The sequence below is a fragment of the Nelusetta ayraudi genome, unplaced genomic scaffold (genome assembly GCF_046127955.1).
Source record: "Nelusetta ayraudi isolate G7.1 ecotype Tasmania unplaced genomic scaffold, CSIRO-AGI_Nayr_v1 ptg000070l, whole genome shotgun sequence".
NCBI lineage: Eukaryota > Metazoa > Chordata > Actinopteri > Tetraodontiformes > Monacanthidae > Nelusetta > Nelusetta ayraudi.
The window spans coordinates 3,884,575-3,905,955 of NW_027466120.1; the positions used below are offsets into that span (position 1 = coordinate 3,884,575).

Consider the following 21,381-nt stretch of genomic DNA (forward strand, 5'->3'; position numbering starts at 1 on the left):
GTTCAGAGGAGACTCCCGTGACGACACATGTCAAGTATGAGCATCTTTTGCTGACGCTTATTATAATTTGTGTCACCGCTCACAGGTCTGAACATCGGACCAGTGGTCGCCGGGGTCATCGGCGCGCGGAAGCCTCAGTATGACATCTGGGGAAACACAGTCAATGTGGCCAGTCGTATGGACAGCACAGGTGTTCCTGATTGCATACAGGTGGGATTCTGGTGTGACGGGTGTTATTACTAATATAATACAATATCAAGTCTTAGTCTACATTTCCACAGTTTTGACTTTTAAACAGATTAACAAAAGCAAAATACACCATTGATTGCAAAAATAATGCACTCGATGGTGTAAAAACAATTCCATTCAATAAATTTGTGATATGATTTGACATTGCTTCATCTTCTCCCTGGTGTTGAGGAATAGTTTGACTGAAATTATCGTCGAATGGCTTTGAGGTTGTTTGATTTTCTGTCTTTATTTAAACATCCCCACAGGTGACCACAGACCTCCACCAGGTGCTGGCAAACAAAGGTTACGTGCTGGAGTGCCGCGGCGTGGTCAAGGTCAAAGGTAAAGGGGAAATGACGACCTACTTCCTGAACGACGGGCCTCCCAACAGTTAGCCGCCAGGGCGAGAGGCCGACGCCGGGACCACGCCCAGTGGAAGGACACAGCAGCACTGAGCGAGGACTCACCGTGCAACGAGTGGCCGAAAAACTAGAGACGCCATCACTTGAATTCCGAGCAAAGAGATGAGGAAAAAAAAAAAAATCTGACTTTTAAAAGACTTCAAAACAGAAAGTGTTCTTGATGAGAGGAAAATGTTCTCGCCGGCCATTTTGGCTCACGTCCATGTTGAAGGACAAGTGTTTTTCTCATGTCTAGCCTCTCTCTCAGGCTTCTTGAAAGATGCAAAGTCTGTTTATTTAAAACAACGCCTTTTAGCCTGTGTCAAAAGAAGATTAACGCTGTACATAAGGCTACCTTTTATTTTGTTCTGGCCGTTCTGTTTCTTAGTTTGTTTTTCTTACAAAACCTTTTTATTTCACATGGATTATGAACAGGTACTCATGTTTTTGTTTGTTGGGTTGACTATTTATTTTGAATCTAAATGTTTTGTGCAAAAGGTCCTTTATGAAAAAGTGTGAATACATACGTGCACAAATATCCAGTTTATTACACGTTTATAAGTGTGTATGTACATGCATATTTGTGTGTGTATGAATATATGTATAAACTGAGGAGAAATATATTGACCAAAGACTAAAGTATTTACTAAAAGCAAGGCAAGACATGTTTGATATGTTCCGGCTAAACTTGCCTGACTGCTGGCAGCAAAGTCTGCCTTGTTGTTTTCATGAAATATGTAAAATATATTTATTTTGTCTGTCGACGCGGCAGCAAAAAGATGATCACTTTAACTCTTAATTATGATATATTGCCCTAAACCTCTAGAGGAAAATTACTTAATACGACAAAGGATGTTTATCAGAAGGTGACATTTGAAATCTCTATATTTTTTTTTCTATGCGCTCTCTGAGGAATAGAAGTAGCTTCAGCTGACATCGTCCTTATTTTCACGACTGATTCCTCAGCGCTTGAGCAGCTAGGTGGTTTCAGCCAAAACAGTGTGCCGTCATTGACTGCTCCCTCCCTCCCCGCCTCCCCGCCTCCCCGCCTCCCCGCCTCCCTTTCAGAGAAGTATTTTTTGGTGCAAATCGAATTGAAGGAACTCAGATCAGCTGGTTGTCAGAGAGCCATCAAGGTGGGAGTGAAGAAACTGGAATCCCAGCGCAGTGGTACCACACGGCCCGATTCTTCCATGAAGAAGAAATAGATGAAGGAGAGAAATATATATTGATTTTGACTGAATACTGTGCTTTGTAATCTCGAAGGGGCATAACTATTTTCACTGTGAGGTTTTTATGATACAGCAAAACTGCTTTCTTGCCAAACATTAACTGCTTTGAAGCATGTCTGATTGTGGTATCTGGTTTTCATTTCTCTTCGTTTCGCCGTAGGGTATTTTGTATCACTTCTGTATCCATCATTTGTATATTCTTAATGTTGTTATAATTCTAATTATTTATGCTTATGATGATTCCATTCCAGTGAAAAGGATCAAAGACCAGCACGCTTTTCTTGTAAAATGCCAGTTTTGAAGCTCAAGCTCACCGGTACCAACTGATCAACTGCGGCCAATCGAGTCTGGCGTTCAATACTGACCGTACGATGCAGTGTTTCAGCTCTGGCAGCGGTTGTGATTGTGTACAGGGCGTGACATTCATTTGCCGCTGCCTTCGCAGCGCAGTGCGAGTGGCGTACGCACGCTCACACAGGCAGATACTGAGGAGTCACTGTGCTTTTTCACAGTTTGGCCACTACTTCAGTATTGTTAGCCAGGCTCGAGGGTAACCTCTAGTTTCCACACGTTAATACCTTTGTACTAGCAATTTGCATCCGTGGTAATTATTCGACATGAAAAGGACAGGGCCAAATTAATAGACCTCAGCGTATTTATCCTAGCGTCCCCTTTCACACAGTTTTTTCTGTTTTGTTTTTTTGGTGGAAGTACTGTACTAGAAAAGTCGAATGCCTTAAGTTATTTTAATACAAATAACAGTCAACCACTGAACAGGAACTGTGCCTGCTTGCCCTTTCTAGACCTCTTATGTTGGAAGACTGATGTGTTCAGGGCCTGTCCAGAGTAATTCTTCAGTCAACTCATTGGTCTCTGTCTCTCCAGCCTCTCGCTTTGTGCGATGTGGAGATTAGGCGTTTGTTCATCATTTCTGGGGAAACTTCTAAGCGGCGACGTGAACAGTTGATCAGGTTTGTACCAAGGCCAGCTCCCTTTATTCGAGCCCGGTGCTCGGCGCACCGGAGGACAACAATGTAACTGAAATCCACCAACTACCAACTGTGACCACTGAGGATTCACTCATGCAAACAAGGTTTTTAGGATGGACATGAGTTTATAAAAAAAAAAATGTGCATTGTGTGTATTTCTTTCTACTGGCTGTCCATAGACTTGTGTTGATTGTTAACTCTTGGGACGTTTTGGGGCCGAACAGGAGAGGGGAGGATGATTGTTCCCCTGTACTACTGAAACAGTGTTTTGCTCAGGCCTGATGAATCCTTCTGTACTTGTCTTTTTTGGTTTTGTTTCTTGTTTGTTTGTTTGATTTCCCCTCAGTTGGAGAAGTTTAAAGGGGAGTGTTTTTGCAAGGTTGAAGGACAAGAGAAGAGGACTATGACAACGAGAAAAATAACATTTCCCCTTGAAGAAAAAAAAAATAAAAAAAAATCAATGGCTGTTTTGTGTTTCAGTATTTTCTGAAATGTGCCTAATATCTGATACGAGTGAACTTTAAAAAAAACATCACACCAGAAAGCATTGGTTCATGTTTCTCTTGGGAAACCCATACAGGGAACATGTTAAGTAACATCCTGTGGCAGCAATTTCAAACGCTCACCCCAACAACTTTCCTCTCCACGGTCGCAAACCGAATTTACACGCAATCGGTTGTGCAAATTCATGCAACTATCCAATCATTCAGAAATGGCACTCGTGTCCATCTGTTCGATTTGTTTCTAATTGTCCTCAAGTTTTCAGTTACTACTCCAACCTAAAAACGATTAGCTGTGTCTGTATTTTCAGTTGCTTTAGTTTTTCTAAAGAATGACACCAGGCCGAACCTTGTATTTTCAGTGTCTTATCCACCCACCGCTCAAGTGTCAGATTTGCTCCTTGCAAACAGTGCTGCAGATGGATGCACAACCTTCAAATCAGGCCAAGGGGACTGAAAATACATTGGCTATATGGTATTGGGGGAGGCTGGGGGAAGAAGGGGGAGGGGGAACTACACTAGCAGTCAGAAGTTTGGACACACCTTCTCATTTTATCATTTTTCTTTCATTTTAATGACCATATGCATAGATCAGCTCAGTTAAAGGGTCAAAACAATGAATAAATGAAACATATTGTAGTATGTAGTGAACAAAAAGGTGACATAACTTAAAAACATTTCATATTTTAATTTCTTCAAAGTAGCCACCCTTCATATTAAACCTTTTGGTTATTTAACAATGTTTTATTTGCTCCATAATTTCATATATATTGCCCATATATTTGAGGTCTTCAGTCTGTATCTACAATGCAAAAGGGACTAAAGATAAAGAAAAAACATTGCATGAGAAGTTGTGTGCAAACCTCTGACTGGTAGTGTCGACCAGTGGTGCCAACTGTAGTGACAATGAGGGCAAGTTTCTCTACACGGAAGAGGAAATAATCAGCACAAGTGAAAGAAAACGTTTTAATCACACGTGTGCTGATCTGAAAACAAAACTCAACGCTGGCTCGGGGAACGTGCTTCGCTGTCAAACGGTGCACAGGCTGAAAGCCCTGTCTGCCAGCACCATTTCTTCGACAAACCTGCAGAGGCACCAGGCGAAGCATGGAGGCCGTTAGACAGACACACACAGTAGTTCACCTTGCGCAAAACAATTGCCACACACAGATTTGTCACCCACTTCGTCATCTCGCTGTTCTTTTTGGGAAACCGCTTGATTTGCATCCACGGCTCGATGGTCTGAGAGACTCTCCATCCGTACTGCATGCTGTCTGTCACGGGCTTCATGTAGAGCTGGTTGGGGGCTGGGGAGGGAAGGGAAATAAAACATTTACCCCTCACGCAGATTTGGTCTCACAGCTGTTTGATTTGCTTAACTCGAGTGTGATGCAGGCAGATGTGATTGGAGTCTTGCATCCTCAGGATGATCCTCGATTTTTATCTTACTCACATGTGGGTGTTTGAACCATTCGGACCATCTCGCTGTAACGCTTCCGGCTCCCCCGGTGTATGTCAGTGCTTTGTGGGAGACGCTGCTTGTGAAGACTGGTTGGTCTCTGTACTTGGGAGGAAGGGGGCAGCGTTGCCTGCACGGTAATCCTTCCATCTGTGACACAACAGGCAACATGCTCATTACTTCAACAATTGCAATAAAAACGTTTCTTTCCATGCCACATACTAATTGAGCTTTACATGCTTTCGGGTACGGTTTGTTCAACATGCATTGAACTAAATTAGACTTGTGGCTCTATATCAAACCCTTTGGCACTCTTACAAACGACCGCTTCCAGCAGGTCCCAACGTCAGGCCTGTCTGTTCAGTGTACTTTAGTACTTTTAAGAGCCATTAGTTTCAACAATTTAACATTCCTGTTTCAGTGTGTGTAGAAAATTGCAGCCCAAACGCAGCAAAATTTATGTCACATCAGCTAAATACTTACTATCAAATTTGAATGTCTTTTGAATTGAAGTTTTTTTTTAATGGATACATCCAAAGAAATCAGAACATTCAAATTAAGAAAATATAATTTAAATACAATTTAAATTTTGTGCAGTTTCCAATTTGAGGATGTATTGTCACGAACAAAAGGTGTGTCCTGCCATGTGTTAAGCTTGTCAGTTTGAACGTCTGTTTTCCCAACAGTGGATTTTTTGAAACAAAGATGATTTGTCTGATTCTGAATTTGTCAAAGCGAAGCCAACCACCGCGCCTGAGTTGTCTGCTCCTCTAAAAGCACTGCCATTAGTTTTATGTAATTATCTATAATCTGCGGAGAGTTGTGCAAGCCTGCTGTCATCACTCCTGTAAGACGTACATTCCCCCCATTGTTAAGTACAAAGCTCTGCCAATGTAAAATATGTATTACAGCTTCCCATTGGACACGTGACAAATTCAAACTTTAAATTCAAACAATCTTTTATATTTCATATAAAAGGGAGCTGTTGGGTTTATCACAATTTGCTTTTTGTTTGACTCACTGATTTAATTATAGGAATCATTGTGAGGTAAAATTGTGAACTGCTCTGTACTGAAGTCGCTGCTTTTCGTAGCTTGATGACAGGTGATGATAGGTTAAGCTACTTGCCAAGCTTAAGTACTGGTTTATAGTTTGTATGTGGCTGAGCAGTCCAGCCGGTCTTACCTTGACACACTTTCTTGGGGTTAACCAACAAGTTATCGCCGATCGGGTCCTGGTAACCCAAGTTTGTTAAACCAAAAAAGGCCATTTCAGAATTTTTTGGCTCAGTCAAATCAGGAACGCAAACAAAAAAAATGCCAATCCACCTGTAAATAAATCACAACTCTTTAGTTTAGAGGTAGCCATGGTAACGATTCACGAGTTGTCTCAGAAAGAAGAGGGTGAAATTAAAATATTACAATTACTTATCAAATATGAACAGTTTGACATTTAATTTTCAGATTCAAGCGTTAATTGTTAGAGCCAATGGTATTTCCGGCCCCTTTAAGTACTCACTAGTTGGTGAATACCTAACAGTCTACGTTCTTTCCTTAAACAAAACACTTGGGTGTTTCCCTTCGATAAAGAAATATTTTAGCACAGGCCTCTTTGCCAATACAAAGTTACATACTACAAGAGCGACCCCGACGCCTCTCAACCTTTTCTTAATGTGTCTTAAGGACAAACCGTGTTTTGATTTTGTACAAGTTTGCCTTTTATCTAACCCTCAACCGCTCACGGTACTCCCAAAAAGGTTGCGCGCGCACGCTCACGCGCGACTGGCGCGGGGCTTGACCACGCCCACCGTCCGCTGAGGCACCCGCCAGTGACGTCACCGACCCGCCTGTGATGGGAAGTCGAGCGAGCGCTGGTGAGTTTCTCCCAAACCAATAAAAATCTCGCAATTTCGCGTCGTCGCGTCAACAGGGAAGTAGTAGTAGGCAAGGCAGCAGTGGCATCCGCGGCTGCTGTCACTGCGACTGAAGTCTAGAGTTCCGTAGTTTAGCGTTGTGTTCTCCAGTTGATCTCTTTGACGGAGTTGTGACGAGCCGTAGTTTGACATCTTTCCCTCCTCTGTGATGTAAGTCCCCCCCCCGTTTTTGGTGTGCTGTAGCCGGCTGTGTGCTAACTTTTTTTCGGGGGGGGGTGGTTGTTAGCGGTAGACGGCGATTCGGACTCGCTGCTCGTCATGTCAGGTTGCCATAACAGCATGTGGAGCTAAAGGCTGATGAAAGGCTGGGTCTTTTTTTCTTTCTTTCTTTCTTTTTTTATTTTTATTTTTCCTCCTCTGTCCTGTTCGGCATGGGAACAAGATAGCAGCGGCATCGTCGCATCTTCTGCTCTAAATGTTGGTAGCTAACATTTGTGAAGCGGTCGCGTCAATGTGTTTTGTGGCGTTGCTCTGTCGCACAGAGGGCGAACCAACGCATTCCGCTCCAGTGTGGTGACAGTGTTGCTGCTGCCGTGGGCTTTAGCCGCCTATATACGGGATTTGGTGGCGGATTTGGCTAATATCATTACAGTTTGTTGTGGGTGAGAGGCTATTTCTGGGAGCGCCGTCTGACAGAAATCCACACCCGTATGTTTCTCACCTGTGTTTGACAATCGCCACGCCACACACAGCTGAATGTGGTGGTAGTTTATCACGTACGAAAGTAACTGGGAGCTGCAGCTCTCTATTCTCTCATCATTGTTAAATCGTTATTGATGCACAATGTGGTATAACCTGAAACAAAGAGGGTAGTGTCCAGGCCACTGTTGGGGAGAAAAAAAAAAAGGAGATGCACTTCCTGTTCCTGATTCATTTTCACTGAGTAACAAGTTTGACCTCATACTTTATTTGCATCTTCTAATGTATGGCGAAGAGGAAGGCAGTCAGTGGGCTTTGTAGGGGAGAGTTTATTGGAGGCGATTCAACAAACCTTTCATTTGATAAGAATAATGTCAAAAATACAGTTCCTTTCCCTTTTTTACTTTTTACGACAACAAATACCAATAGGAAAAAAATATATACAATTATGAGTGCAGAAGATTGCATCAGGTATTAATATTTTGTAAGGATCCAGACATTGCTGGGAATCTATTCATTATTTCCTTATTTTTGCTTGTATAGTTTGTAGTAATTGAGTTTGTGTAGGCTGTCTAGCTTTTTTTTGTATGCTTCCGTATACTTAATCATTGCTTAGTTAACTACGAGTTAGTGGCCATAGATTGGGGGAAAATTATTTGAATTAATAAATAAGTAAATACATTTGAGTGCACAGAGATTGGTTAACGTTAATGAATTGGTTTATTAATTCCTAACTCATTGTGTCAGTTATTACTTGTTCAATGCAAATGAATCACTTCACCATTGAGCAGTGGTATTATTTATAGCAGTGTCTTTTTTTTTTAAAAAAAAAATATAAACTTAATAATGTAGTGATAAAAATGCATTTATCAGTCTTCAAAATGCTTGAATCAAAACCCTAGTGAAGGCCAACGTGTAAACTCCGATTGTCAAATCAGATTTCTGCATATTGGTTGTAATACTTCAGTAAGTTCTTGATACAAAAGTATGCGTCACTCATAAACTTGTTAAACCTGTCGCCAGTTGAAAGGAAGACCAGTTGGCCAACACATTAGGCAAGAGTTGCAATGATTTTTAAAGGTTATGGAGTGAAATTAAGCAGTTTGGCGTCGCGTTCTAACAATTTGTTCTGGACACAGTGGGACATTCCAGCCTAGTGGGTTATATTGTGCCTAGTTGGTGTTGGCTGCCATTTGTTGTTGTTGAACGTTGTGTTGGTGTGAGCGCACGGTTACATTTGTTTAACCAGATTTTCTTGTCTTTTCAGAGAAAATGGCTAACATTCCCCTCTCGCGCTCCCAGGTCTTTGGGGAGCTGAGGAAGGAGCTCCACGACGATAAAGAGTTCCATGAGTCGGATGCTCACGTCTTCATCATCATGGGAGCATCGGTGAGGCTTGTGCTTGTAACGTGTGAAGACAGGGACCAGTAATGCTGCATATTTGTAAGGGAAAAATGTAATGCATTCGCACTTGCACCACACAGTCATTGATGCCTTCTACCATCTGATATTTAGACAGAGGGACCATCCATCTCCCTGATATTTAGTTTTCTGTCCTGGTATGCGAAGGCACGTTGTTGACTTAAAAGAAGGCAAACAAAATAACACTTAAACTGCTGACCTAAAAGGTGTGTAATAGTAAATAGTAATAAAAGTTCATGAAATAAGTTTCATTCAACCAAGAATCACCTTATGCAGTCCGGATTTACGATTTCATACACTGTCATAAGTATTAGTAGTGATTGGTGCACTCGTGCAATGATTATCCAGTCACTTTTATGAGAGGTTGATTATGCCACTTGGTTTCAGTTGACTCTTTCACCACATTCTGTAGGTGTGCACTCCAGAGACCATCTCAGTCATTTTGAAACCTTTAAAGTTTGTTTCCTCATTTGTCTGTTACACAGCACATTGTCCTCTCGTCCTCGATCAGGGCTAGAATCTGCTTAATGTTTCTGTACATGTCCTTCCTGCTTTTTTTTTCTTTTAACCTCTAACATGCTTCTTTCTATGGCATTTCCCCCCACCCCCCTCACCAGCACCACCACCACAGTTCCTCTTCCACCCACGGGAAAAGTTCTTACAACTTCACAATTTAACCATTAGGAGGTATTTTAGACATTCGGCATTTCATTGGCCATGATTCTATTTCTTCCTTGCCCCTTTTCTCTTGGGAGTGGCGAGTGGAGCTGTTGAAATTTTCTGCAGTGTCACTGGTTGTCAGCGTTTTTTCTTCAGCGTGATCAGGGCAGATCAGAAGAAGAGCATGGCTCTGTGCCATTTCTCTGGTTGGGCTTGTTTTATGGATATGTGCCAGGGTGCTTCTTTTGTTTACCTGAGCTGTGTAGGTTGCTCATCGATTGAGTTTTTTTTTTTTTTTTGCACCACTGTTTCAACTATTTTCTCATCTCTGCCAAATTCTTTGTCATTGCAGTTTCAGGATGGTATGAACAGTAAAGCTGTAAGTGTGTACTTGGCAAGTGTCGTTGGTGCCGTAGCATTCCGGAAATGGCACAAATGAGCAACTATGAAGTTTGGCATTAAAACCTAACACCTTTTTTGTTTGGTTCTTGGCGGCGGGTGCTCTTGTCAACAGTTTTTATTTCCAACATGCAGACTTTAGCAGCATAGCGGGGCTATGAGTTATGAATATCTGTCTTCGAGGGAGGTGTGTGACTGTGGTGTCGCCGTTGCTCTGCATTTCATTAAGCTTCATTAGGTTGCAATTGTTGCTCTGTCCTTGAACTGACTCTCTCAGGTCAGAGGTGATTTCTGAGAGCCTCCTGCCAGTGGATCTTTATCTACAGTAAAAAAACAAAACAAAAATCCTCTCGTTGCCTTGTGAAGTATGTCAAACAAAACCTGAAGTTGTATTCTTACCTCTGAGAGTGGAAGCAACAGGTTCTTCCTCAACCCGATTTCAGTAGTTGTTGGACTGGCATGTCGGTGGTTCGCACATGTAGACCGTGGTCTGTTCACATCATGGAATGTAGATTAACGACCACTGGCAGAATGATCTGTAAGATGTTTCCGAAACAGATTTAAAAAGCAGCATTCATTTTCAAACACGGAAATCTTATTTCTACTTTGTCACCGGTCTCACCTGTTTTTGCTTCTGTTCCCACATGCAGGGCGATCTGGCCAAGAAGAAAATCTACCCGACCCTTTGGTAAGTGACTTCCTGACCCCAGTTTAAACCCTGGCCACCAGCAGCTCTTTGTGTGGGAAGATACTGTGGATTATCTGGATTTGTAAGATGCTGAACTTGGACGTCCCTCTGCTTTTGTCCAGGTGGTTGTTCAGAGATGGCCTGCTGCCTGAGCAGACTTACTTTGTGGGCTTTGCTCGCTCCAATCTGACAGTCGACGCCATTCGGGCTGCTTGCATGCCATATCTGAAGGTAAAGCTGAATCTGAATATTTTAAAACAGGATTTGGAAAGATGGGGAAAAAAGGAAATTAAATGTTGGGTACATTAGTAAAATACGCCTCCCTCCATCCATTTTCAATATTCAATATTTTTTATTCCTGAACTCGGTGTCATGGGGGTCTGCTGGAGCCTATTCCAGTTGTCATAGGGCGAAAGTAGGGTGACACCCTGGACAAGTCCATTGGTAAAATATGCAACATATAAATGTTAGATAATATAAAAGTAAAGAATCACGACTTGTTTTTTTAGTTGTTTCGCAGTGGTTAACGCTGAGGTTTCAGTTCTAAGCCCACATGCCTGGCCACTGTAGTTTTCGACTTTCACATTCCAACGTTCTCAATCATCCCGGACACCTTAGTTTGAGTGTGTATCGTTCTTGTTCTCTACTGGATTCTCAGGACCCCTTTTTTGTTTTGCTTATCATGAAGTGGCCAATCAAACAGCACTCAAATTTATTCCACAAAAATGAAACGCTAGCCCACTCACTATTATGTCTGGTAAATAAATAATTGAAATTATTGAATTGCATTGTGTGTCCTGCAAAATAAATGCCCAACATTTTCTCTATAAATAGGTACATTTTAAAATCCATTAAAAAAAAAAAAATAAGGAAAACTGCCCACGAAGCCACGACAAACTCAAAGCTGCTACATGACCCACTTCTGGGTCATCACCCACCAGTTGAGAAACGCTGGTTTAAAACCTACAAAAAAAAGAAGTAACCGCTGTTTGTCTCAGGTGGCGGACACAGAGTCGGAGCGGCTGTCGGCGTTCTTCCAAAGGAACACGTACATCAGTGGGAAGTACGACGACGAGAGTTCCTTCAGCAAGCTCGACACTCACATCACGTCTCTGCCCGGCGGACCTGACGCAAACCGCCTCTTCTACCTGGCGCTGCCCCCGACCGTCTACCACGAGGTCACCAGGAACATCAAACACTGCTGCATGAGCAAAAAGTGAGTTACTATTTCCGTTTACCCTGCGGTTCTGATTACGATCCACGATTGCACGCCAAGTTCCTCATGCAGCGTAAGATACGCCTGGCCTGGTCTGTTGTCCCCTGGAGAACAGACAACTAATAATTGACAAATTATTCTCACAAAAGAAACAACACAACAAGTCAGTTTTGAAACACCTTCATTGCACTTTATTCAGAGTAGAAATAGATTCCAGTGTTAGACTTTCAATTTTATGTATGCATAAAACTCTGTTATCTGTGTGTGTGTGTGTGTGTGTGTGTGTGTAGAGGGTGGAACCGGGTGATCGTGGAGAAGCCATTCGGACATGACCTCCAGAGTTCTGAGGAGCTGTCCGCTCACTTGTCAGCCCTCTTTACCGAGGAACAGATCTACAGAATTGATCACTACCTGGGCAAAGAAATGGTGCAGAACCTCATGGTGCTCAGGTGAGAGAAGCAGATGTACAGGCTGCATGTGAGAATGTGATGTTTCGAGTTTTTTTTTTCTAAAATACAAAAGAAAATGAAGATGCCGATAAGGTTAGCCATTCAGAACATACTAAAATGTACCTGTATATAAATAAAAGTTTTTATTAATTCAATTAATAAAATAATAATTTAATAGTTAGTCATCAACAGGTGTGTGTGTGTGTGTGTGTGTGTGTGTGTGTGTGTGTGTGTGTGTGTGTGTGTGTGTGTGTGTGTGTGTGTGTGTGTGTGTGTGTGTGTGTTGCTGCTTGCAGGTTTGGGAACAGGATCTTTGGACCAATCTGGAACAGGGACAGCGTGGCCTGTGTGGTCCTCACCTTCAAAGAGCCGTTTGGCACTAAGGGACGAGGAGGATACTTCAATGATTTTGGAATCATTCGGTGAGAGGAACGCGGCAGCTGCTTCAAAATAGCTCTCAACAAGTAGATCTTAGCCTTCTGAGGTTACATTAGAAAGTGGTTTTATTTCTTATTATTTCTTCTTATTAAACCGATTTACAAACGACCGTCGTGACAGCAGTCTGCCTCTTTGGTGTGTGATCAGGGATGTCATGCAGAACCACTTGCTCCAGATGCTGTGCCTGGTTGCCATGGAGAAACCAGCCTCCACCAGCTCTGACGATGTCAGGGATGAAAAGGTAGAGATGTAATCTCAGAGAAACCTGAGAAGGCTGTCCAGAGATTTTCCACGTACAAACTGTCGTACGTGCCGAGCGTTTTTACGTTTCAAATGCAACATATTTTGGGTTCCCTTTCGCAGGTCAAGGTGCTGAAGTGCATTGCTCCAGTGTCCATGTCAGAGGTGGTGCTGGGTCAGTATGTGGGCGACCCAGAGGGTGAAGGAGATGCCAAACTGGGTTACCTTGATGATCCCACTGTCCCTAAAGGGTCAACACAGGCCACCTTTGCCACAGCTGTCCTCTATGTGCACAATGAGCGCTGGGATGGTAAGCACTACACGCACCCCCACCCCCTCAAAGAAGCAAATCCAACCACAGCTGTATTTACCTTTTCACCATCTCATTGACTTTGTCTACTGTATCTCTGCAGGTGTTCCCTTCATCCTTCGCTGTGGGAAAGCCCTGAACGAGAGGAAGGCCGAGGTTCGGCTGCAGTTCACGGACGTGCCGGGCGACATTTTCGGAAATCAGTGTCGCAGGAACGAGCTGGTGGTGCGAGTGCAGCCCAACGAAGCCGTCTATGCCAAGATGATGAGCAAGAAGCCCGGAGTGTATTTTAGCCCTGAGGAAACTGAACTGGATCTCACCTACAAGAGCAGATACAAGGCAGGTCCAAGTTGGTTCCTGTAATGAAGTATGAGGGTGAAATTGTTTGGGAATGATGAAAAGCAACCCAACTTGTCTGACAATAGCTGTGTTTTTCGCAAAATCAAAGCAATATTTTAATTATAATTGCGAGAGGTTTTTCAAAGTTTAGCAGTTTCCATGACCAGCTTTATTTATTTATTATTAGTTTTATTGTGATATTTAGCTTTGGCACAATTCTAGGAGTAATGGAAACACAGCTGCCTTTTTAAATTGATAAGGTAATAATGTAAATGTTTGCCTTGCTTTCAGGACGTGAAGCTCCCAGACGCCTACGAACGTCTCATCCTGGATGTCTTCTGTGGGAGTCAGATGCACTTTGTCCGCAGGTCTGTAATGTAATATATGTGTTTTTCCCCAGCTCCGCTGCTCTCATGTTTTTGCTAGTAAACACAGCCTGTGTGTGGCATGCTGAATGTGCTTCATATGAGCTCTTCACACTAGATGGAGACAATGTGCAGCTTTACTTACCCTTAGCATGACATAAAAAAGGCTTGCAGTAGACCGTACGTATCTCACGTTCACCAATCCTGTATAATGAGCTCTCCTGTCGTGTCGTCTCTCCAACACGTTCATTGTCTGTCTTCGCAGCGATGAATTAAGGGAAGCCTGGAGGATCTTCACACCTCTTCTTCATCAGATAGACAACGAGAAGCCCAAACCCACTCTGTACAAATACGGGAGGTAGGGGATGGCCGTGAGCCTCCTGTTGATGAGAACGAACGCCATTTGGAGTGTTGACTGACGTTTCTGCCTCTTCTCCTCCGCAGCCGCGGCCCAACAGAGGCAGATGACCTCGCAAAGAGAGTCGGATTCCGCTACGAAGGCACTTACAAATGGGTCAACCCTCACAGACTGTGATGCGAGTGACAAAGTCGAAGGTAGAGGTGCAGTTAAAGTAATGGGTTAGTTCTGTAATGTCTGTGTCTTTAGGGAAAGCGGTGTCGCCACTTGGTGGATCATTGCTGTAACAGCAAATAAGAGAAAAGCATTGAAAGTGTTACTCAGGTATACTGCTTAATCATCGGAGCTAGTTCATTAGCCATTCAGGGGCGCTAAAACTGTTATGTTTTCTTTTTTTCTTTTTTTTTTAATTTGCACGTTCAGAGAAACTTGATTAAGTTTTATGGCAAAGGCGAGACCAAACAAATTCAGGAGGAAGCAGCAAAAAAAAAAGAGAAAAAAGAGAGAAAAAAAGTCTGGACCAGGACGCTGCAATGCCAGATGAACTAGCTCCAGGCCCCCCCTGCATTCATTAGTTATGTCTTAATTGGTCATAATAATAAATGGAATGGCGTAGAGCGGAGCAATGAACAGCTGCACAGCTGGGTCATGAACACGCAGCACATGTACTGCACTGAAAGTGGTTCTGCACACGCGGCTGGAACATGTATTGTTTTTACTCTGAGCATTGCGATTGTAATACTGTTGTGCTTTGAATGCATTGATCACATTAGGTGTACATTTATTTTTTACTACATCTCCTTTATGACTCTCTAAACCTGGGACCAGGGTTTTTTTTGGGTTTTTTTTTTTGGTTGTTTTATCCTGAATAGGCTCCGCGATGCTAAATGTGCACCGCATGCAGCCACTCTTGAGAACATTCGCACTGGATTAGTCTTAATAGTCTTAAATATGGACAAGCAAAACGGCCTCTATCTTATTTAGTTACGTAAGCTTCCTTCTTCTGTGGTTCCATTTTTTTTTTTTTTTAATATTTAAGTTGTTGATGTTACTTCCAATATTCGAAGAGCAGCCTTGTCTACCACGGGTAAACACATGAATGTATGTCTTTGTAATGATGTACTGTAGGCTGCTGCTCGGCGCGCACACCCATGTAAGGCTAACAACATTTCCACTGCTCGTAATAAACTAGTTTTGCTTCTCAGATAAACGGCTACCATGTTTAATGATCTTTGAACCACTCTGTTCCAAACTCTCAACTAAAGCTAACTCGGGCACCTGTGGCTGACCTGACTGGTTTCAAAGTAAAAGCTCTCTATTAAGCGCATTAATTATGTTTGCTTATTCAACAATTCATACAATAACAGGAATGCACTTTTTTTGGTAACTTTGGTAAATAAATTGAAGTTTGGGGGTTGCAACCTTGTCAATAAACATGAAAATATTATCATAAAGTAATATCTAATTATACAGTTTTTTCTTCTGATTATACTTAATTTGAAAAGCTTTGGACTATGAATGTCAGTTTAGTAGAGTTGAAGCAATGCGTGTGTTCTAGTGAGCATGTCCACGTGTACACACACAAACAGGTCTTTATATCTCTGTGCGGCCCATGTCATTTGACCTAATGGGGACATTGTGAAACTTACACAGCAAGCTCATTCTAGCAGTTTGCTTGTGCGGAGCAGCAGAAATGTCCTTGCAAGCCCTAATGGCCAGATAATAAAGGTATCAAGGGTTGGCCCACACAAAAAAAAAGAGAGATAAACAGACAGACACACCAGCAGCATTCTGTGAAAGATTGTCTGTCTGGTTGCAGAGCAGACCATATCTGCACAAACTGTATCAACGTTCTGTAATCCTGTTGAATGCATTCCATTGTGGCCAGATAACTTTCACAGAACAGGTTTAAGTGCACGTGTGCTTTAATATGCAGATTGGAACCACAGGTTGATGAACATAGTGTGGAACAGTGGAGGTCTGCTCAACAAAAACTCAACAAATACAAAACAAGCTGTATAACAAGTGATATATAATGTACAGCTTAATCTTAAGTATAACATTAAGCAGTAAACGACATATTTGTTAGTTGTCTCTCCAGAAAATCTATTTTAGCATCTCCTTGCCAATATTCCCCATGTTACTATGCAGTCAAAATAAAGATGATTTGCACTTTTAAAGCCAGAGTGAAAAAAGCAGTGATTTCTTTTTTTTTTTTTTTTAAATGACTGAGGTCATTTATTCACAGACAGTGAAATAATTCCAACAAACACGAGGTTAGTGAAAACAAGGGTCAGTCAGGGATACAGTGACAAGTAGCATAATGGAAGGATGCCGACAAGTCTTTGGTTCGACAAAACCAACACAAAGGAGGAGATGATCGTAGCATTATTAGAGCAACCGTGCATTGCAAGGCACTTGCATTTTCGTTAAAAACAGTTGCTGTGTGTGCGTACCACGGAATGTTTTACAGTATAAGACAAAAAAAATATAGTGATTTATTTAAGACACTTACGAACATACAAAGACATCACAGAGTTTTCGTCTATGAGTTCACATCTGGTGATGGACAGGCATCACTGGACGGAGACGTTGAAGAAAAGATTAGAATTATCCTCTAAAGGAAGGCTTGTCAAGAGGCCTCGGCCCTGAGTGTCTGGCCCAGTCAAACCCCACTGTGTGATGTTGGAAAATATAGATGGTGCATGAGCACACCAGTGAGTGACTGACACTAAAATATTGACTGAAACGGGAGTCATTAAGAAAAATAAACTCCCAAACAAATGATTGCATTTATATCCAGAAAAGTCTGGATCTCTGAATTATTTCAAATTTGGCTGATTTTAAAAGTAAGATGCATTTTTTTTTCTCAGGCAAGAGAGAACTACGGGACCGGTGCATAGGAAAGAATTCTCCCCTGACGTTTAGCACTTTAGATATGTCAGACTGGATGTTAAGGACAAAGAGGTTATGGTGATAATGGACGCACACAGGTGCTATGCAACCTCCCCGCCGCCGGCCTGAGCCACCTGGTTGCATGGCAGCGGTGAAGTGGCTGCCTGTTTTCCGACGGAGACAGGCGGGGACGCTGCTCATTAAGAAGGCACTTGGTCAGTCTGCTGTTTTTACATGTGCTCTGGGTGGTTCTGCAAACACTTTATGAACTCTGTCACAGGGTGGCCCTGATAGCAGATCTTATAGACTGCATTGAACAGTGGGAACCTGGAGGGAGGGGGGAGGAGGAGGAAGAGGAAGGGTTCAGAGCAAGAAAAGTGCAGCATGATTCATGGGGTTTTTCCAGCCAGCGCAAATGGAGGAAGCGCCGCCCGGTGGGCCTGATGCGCTACTTACTTGTCGACGAGGTTTTTGTGCTCCAGGATGAGGTGCACCTCAGCAGCTGTGGCCGGTCCCTGCAGCTTCTGGCCGTTCAGCATCTCTTTCTCGAGCTGCTCGATGGACTGAGTGAAGGAAGCAGCGCCACATAAGAAGAAAAAAAAAAAGAGTGAACTTTTAAATAAGAGAAGAATCTCACATTGTAAGAAGCCTAAAACATTTACGCAATGCAAACAAGTATGTTCATGCATTCATTTAGAGTAGTTTCGTAAAGACATATTATAAAATTATGATATAGATAATTAAAAACGCCTGGCAAAAACTGTGTTAAAACACGCCTTCAAAATAACATTTAATTTGAACAATTGTATTATCACCTATAGAAAATTTCCAAATAAGTTAAAGAATTTCAAAGCTCTACTGTCCTTTTTCCTGAACATTAATCAGCACCGTTTGGTTGGACAGCCTTGTGTAACTGACCTTCCCCGTCTTTGCGAAAGCTTCCGCTACTTTGCGGTTGCGACCGCCGTAGCAGGTGGTGATGAGGTCGGCCACGCCGCAGCTCTCCAGGAAGGTTGCGGAGGAGACGGGGCCGGACGTGCAGAAAATGCGGGCGAAGGCGATCATCTCCATCAGGCCTAACCGGATCACTGCTGCCTTGGTGTTGTCCCCAAAGCCCAGGCCGTCACAGAAACCTGCCCCGACGGCAACGATGTTCTGAACGGAAGGACAAGGCGGAAGAGTGTAAAACTATGGCCAGGATTCAGATTTCTAAAAGTCGTAATAAAAACAAAACACTTTTTTCCCCCCAGACTTTCGCGCAGTGCCGTTCCACTGTTGTTCAAAAGCACCATTTCCTGCCAGCAATCCTACGTAGTTCTGCAAGTTCACCTTGAGGGCGCCGCAGATCTCCACCACGTCGTGCTCTTCCACGACTGTGACTCTGAAATTGTTGGTTTGCATGAGTTCCTTCAGGAGAACTCCGTGGGCCTTGTTCTTACAGCCTACAAGACGGCAACACAAAGCTGGTTAATAGATATGGCCTCCTATAGTCCTTTAAGGAAAGTCCTAGAAGGTTATATCTCCAGTCCTGACTCAGCAATGATTAATCTTGGCCAAACGGGTTACTGATTTAACAGCACGCCAGCAGCAAACCCCATTAAGCATGCAAATACAAAGCAGATTAGACTTTCAGGCCACTGCTGAGAAAACAGAAAGCTGATCTCCAGTTAAACTTGCTGCACCCAAAACCTGAACGTTGAAAGCAAAAAAAAAACACGTCACGACGGGACGAACCGATCGTGGTCTCGCAGAACTTCTCGTCGGCGACCTCGTTGGCAATGTTGGCTCCCATCAGCACACTCATGGTGATACCCAGCTTGTCCACGATCACGTCCGAGATGAGTTTGAGACCATCAGCGGTCTCCTCAACGCCCTGGAGACACACACACACACACACCACACACACACCACACACACACCACACACACACCACACACACACACACACACACACACACACACACACACACACACACACACACACACACACACACACACACAGTTGCAAATTTCCACTCATCCTGTCTCCAGGCTGCTTTGAAAGGATAAAAAGTTAAGAGAAGATAAACAAAACAGAACTAAAAGATTTTACCTTTATGAGGGAGATTCCCACAGCGTCACTCTTTATCTTGCCCTTCATGGTGTCACACACTTTGCCGATAAACTGGTGTGGAATCACAAACACCAAAATGTCTGCGTCGCTGGAAGCGTCCACCAGGTCTGGAACAGCGAGCTGAGGAGGACAAAAAATAAATATAAAAAAACCCAAAAAATGATCAATTGTTACATAAAGCTATAAAAACCAACTGTAGCTGCACACCTAACTTGGCCAATGACACAATTCATACAATTCATATTTACAGAAAGTGTGTGTGTGTGTGTGTGTGTGTGTGTGTGTGTGTGTGTGTGTGTGTATATATATCACTTAGTTTCTAGACTGTGACAGTCAACAGACAAACAGTTGCTTACCACGTTGGCCGGCAGCTTGTGCCCAGGGAGGTACTTCACATTTTCGTGCTCTGTGTTGATGATTTCGGTCAGTTTGCGGCCATTCACCATCTCCTCGAACACCCACATTTTTACAACATTGTCGAATTTGGAATTGACTGCAGCATTGGCCCCCACTATCTTCGCTATTGCAGAGCCCCTGAAAAAATAAATAAAAATACTATTACTATTATTACAGGTTCCATTTAGGAGCAGACGGTAAGATGAGATAGCTTTTCCATTAACGCCGGTGGTTTAAATTATTAATCATCCACTATCTCTGTAATAAAGCCTCGCATCATAAACACGGCATTTATTGCCATCATATGACTGCAGATGAGGTCGAAAGTCGCGCAGCTGATTTTTTTGGGTTTGTTTTTATGGATACACTAGTGTAATTTATGAAAGGCTAAGATGCATGTTTTAGGTTTGAACGGCAGATACGACTTCACGTTCGCCTTCTCTTCAGTGTTGGTGCGATTTTCAGAAGTACACCATTAAAAATAAATAAATAAATAAATAAATAAATAAATAAATAAATAAAATCGAATTTCACATTCGACAACTTTCGAATATTTGACAAGTGCTACAACACTAATTCGGTTTAAAATGACACTAGACGCAAATCAAAACATTTTTCAAACGAACACAGTACATTGTGCACCGTGCAAGCTAACGTCAATGATTAATAACGAAGGATGTGCTGCAGTGTAGGCTTTCATAACTCGGACATATTTAAATCGACGCGGTACCTTTAAACTGGAGCGTAATTTGCTAACTGGTGCCAAACAGAGGTAACATCTCGTGATTGCATTCATTTCAGAACGCACCATTGAGCGTTTTGTCAGAAAACATGACGCGTCTAAAACGGCATTTTTGTGGGTATGTGGAAAATATACCCTAAGGAGCTAACATGTTGCTGGCACAGCGCTGCTACATGACGACAAAATCTCATTAATCGTGACTGACATGTGGTCAGTTCTATGATTGGCACTACGTCACGATTAGAGTAGAAATGCAACATAAAAGTCTCGGCTGAGCAGTGGTCTAGTTAAACGGTGCAAGTTCTGCAAAATTACCGCCAAGTTAGCGGCATATATGGAACCAAAACACCATGAAGGTGTGGGGGAGAAATCCCGCTCGTTACGTTAGTTAGCTCCACCGGGTTGCCGCTGATGCTAGCCGGCTATGTAGCAGCGGTACACCGGGTTCATCATCACCAGCCGGGTCGCTCCGCAGCTACTAGCCGCGCTAACGGCGCCACAAGCCCGCGGTTCGAGGCTGCCAAACGGCGACTCACCAGTTTCCAGAGCCAATGATGCAGACTTTCTTCGGAGCTGCCATTGTGAAGGAGTAAACCCGGTAAGTGAGGATGGACGCAACCTGAATGAATTCCTCTGTGAGTGTGTGTGCGTAAACCCGCAGTGTGCTTACGTAACGCCTGGACTGAGCAGCCAGCCAGTGCGTGGCGCTGCTATTTTATTGGTTTGTCCGAGGGGACACAGTGGCCCGCCCTGCACGGTACGGCCCGAATCTGATCACCCGTTCAGCCAGGGGAGGTTAGAGGTTACTAGGTAGCAAGTCACGGGGGCAAAAGTTTCCCTGCTGACTTCAGACTCTGTCGTCACTTCAGTCCCAAGCACAGTAACTGCGTTGGCAACCAGTGGTGAATGGTTCTGTGCACTGCAAGGGGAAGTTCTTACGGCCTGTATGATAATTAAATCTAACTATA

The 21,381-nt window shown here is 43.1% G+C and overlaps 4 protein-coding genes across 8 annotated transcripts in view; 2 read left to right on the forward strand and 2 right to left on the reverse strand.

Annotated features, from left to right (window-relative positions):
* adcy6a (adenylate cyclase 6a) overlaps positions 1-3,319 on the forward strand; it is a 32,380-nt gene extending 29,061 nt beyond the window's left edge. For both annotated transcript variants that reach the window (XM_076041625.1, XM_076041626.1), the window contains 2 exons: positions 86-210; positions 498-3,319. In XM_076041625.1, the coding sequence (XP_075897740.1) occupies positions 86-210; positions 498-626 (254 nt within the window). In that variant the 3' untranslated portion in view covers positions 627-3,319. The remainder of the gene's footprint in view (positions 1-85; positions 211-497) is intronic.
* A 986-nt stretch (positions 3,320-4,305) lies between these two features.
* Positions 4,306-6,462, reverse strand: spmip11 (sperm microtubule inner protein 11). The gene is made up of 5 exons (XM_076042042.1): positions 6,331-6,462; positions 5,998-6,140; positions 4,807-4,962; positions 4,537-4,660; positions 4,306-4,438 (listed from the first exon to the last, which is right to left on the reverse strand). Exons 2-5 carry the CDS (start codon positions 6,080-6,082, stop codon positions 4,384-4,386), a joined length of 420 nt encoding a protein of 139 aa, XP_075898157.1. The 5' UTR covers positions 6,083-6,140; positions 6,331-6,462; the 3' UTR covers positions 4,306-4,383.
* A 186-nt stretch (positions 6,463-6,648) lies between these two features.
* LOC142898809 (glucose-6-phosphate 1-dehydrogenase) lies at positions 6,649-15,478 on the forward strand. 4 transcript variants are annotated; one of them, XM_076042033.1, is made up of 14 exons: positions 6,649-6,685; positions 8,652-8,773; positions 9,819-9,845; positions 10,516-10,553; positions 10,676-10,784; positions 11,552-11,769; positions 12,060-12,218; positions 12,515-12,640; positions 12,804-12,897; positions 13,020-13,206; positions 13,310-13,545; positions 13,837-13,913; positions 14,176-14,268; positions 14,355-15,478. In XM_076042033.1, exons 1-14 carry the CDS (start codon positions 6,664-6,666, stop codon positions 14,443-14,445), a joined length of 1,599 nt encoding a protein of 532 aa, XP_075898148.1. In that variant the 5' UTR covers positions 6,649-6,663; the 3' UTR covers positions 14,446-15,478. The 4 variants fall into 4 exon arrangements, with proteins under 4 accessions (XP_075898148.1, XP_075898149.1, XP_075898150.1 ...); XM_076042035.1 differs by lacking the exon at positions 6,649-6,685 and adding an exon at positions 6,726-6,895; XM_076042034.1 differs by lacking the exon at positions 9,819-9,845.
* On the reverse strand, positions 15,308-21,107 carry LOC142898811 (glycerol-3-phosphate dehydrogenase [NAD(+)], cytoplasmic). Its single transcript, XM_076042039.1, has 8 exons — positions 20,950-21,107; positions 19,632-19,809; positions 19,255-19,395; positions 18,898-19,036; positions 18,493-18,605; positions 18,082-18,318; positions 17,620-17,726; positions 15,308-17,490 (listed from the first exon to the last, which is right to left on the reverse strand). Exons 1-8 carry the CDS (start codon positions 20,991-20,993, stop codon positions 17,394-17,396), a joined length of 1,056 nt encoding a protein of 351 aa, XP_075898154.1. The 5' UTR covers positions 20,994-21,107; the 3' UTR covers positions 15,308-17,393.
* Positions 21,108-21,381: the final 274 nt, after the last annotated feature.

Bases quoted from the DNA above. Each gene is read 5' to 3' on its own strand.
- LOC142898809 (XM_076042033.1), top strand. From the start codon at position 6,664: ATGGGAAGTCGAGCGAGCGCTG. The intron at 6,686-8,651 runs GTGAGTTTCTCC...TTGTCTTTTCAG, and splicing joins GGGAAGTCGAGCGAGCGCTG to AGAAAATGGCTAACATTCCC. The intron at 14,269-14,354 runs GTAGGGGATGGC...TCTCCTCCGCAG, and splicing joins ACTCTGTACAAATACGGGAG to CCGCGGCCCAACAGAGGCAG.
- LOC142898811 (XM_076042039.1), bottom strand. From the start codon at position 20,993: ATGGCAGCTCCGAAGAAAGTCTGCATCATTGGCTCTGGAAACTG. The intron at 19,037-19,254 runs GTAAAATCTTTT...GTGTGTCTCCAG, and splicing joins TGGGAATCTCCCTCATAAAG to GGCGTTGAGGAGACCGCTGA. The intron at 17,491-17,619 runs GTAAGTAGCGCA...CCCTCCCTCCAG, and splicing joins CACAAAAACCTCGTCGACAA to GTTCCCACTGTTCAATGCAG.
- spmip11 (XM_076042042.1), bottom strand. From the start codon at position 6,082: ATGGCCTTTTTTGGTTTAACAAACTTGGGTTACCAGGACCCGATCGGC. The intron at 4,963-5,997 runs GTAAGACCGGCT...GTTGTGTCACAG, and splicing joins CCCCAAGAAAGTGTGTCAAG to ATGGAAGGATTACCGTGCAG. The intron at 4,661-4,806 runs GTGAGTAAGATA...TTCCCTCCCCAG, and splicing joins AATGGTTCAAACACCCACAT to CCCCCAACCAGCTCTACATG.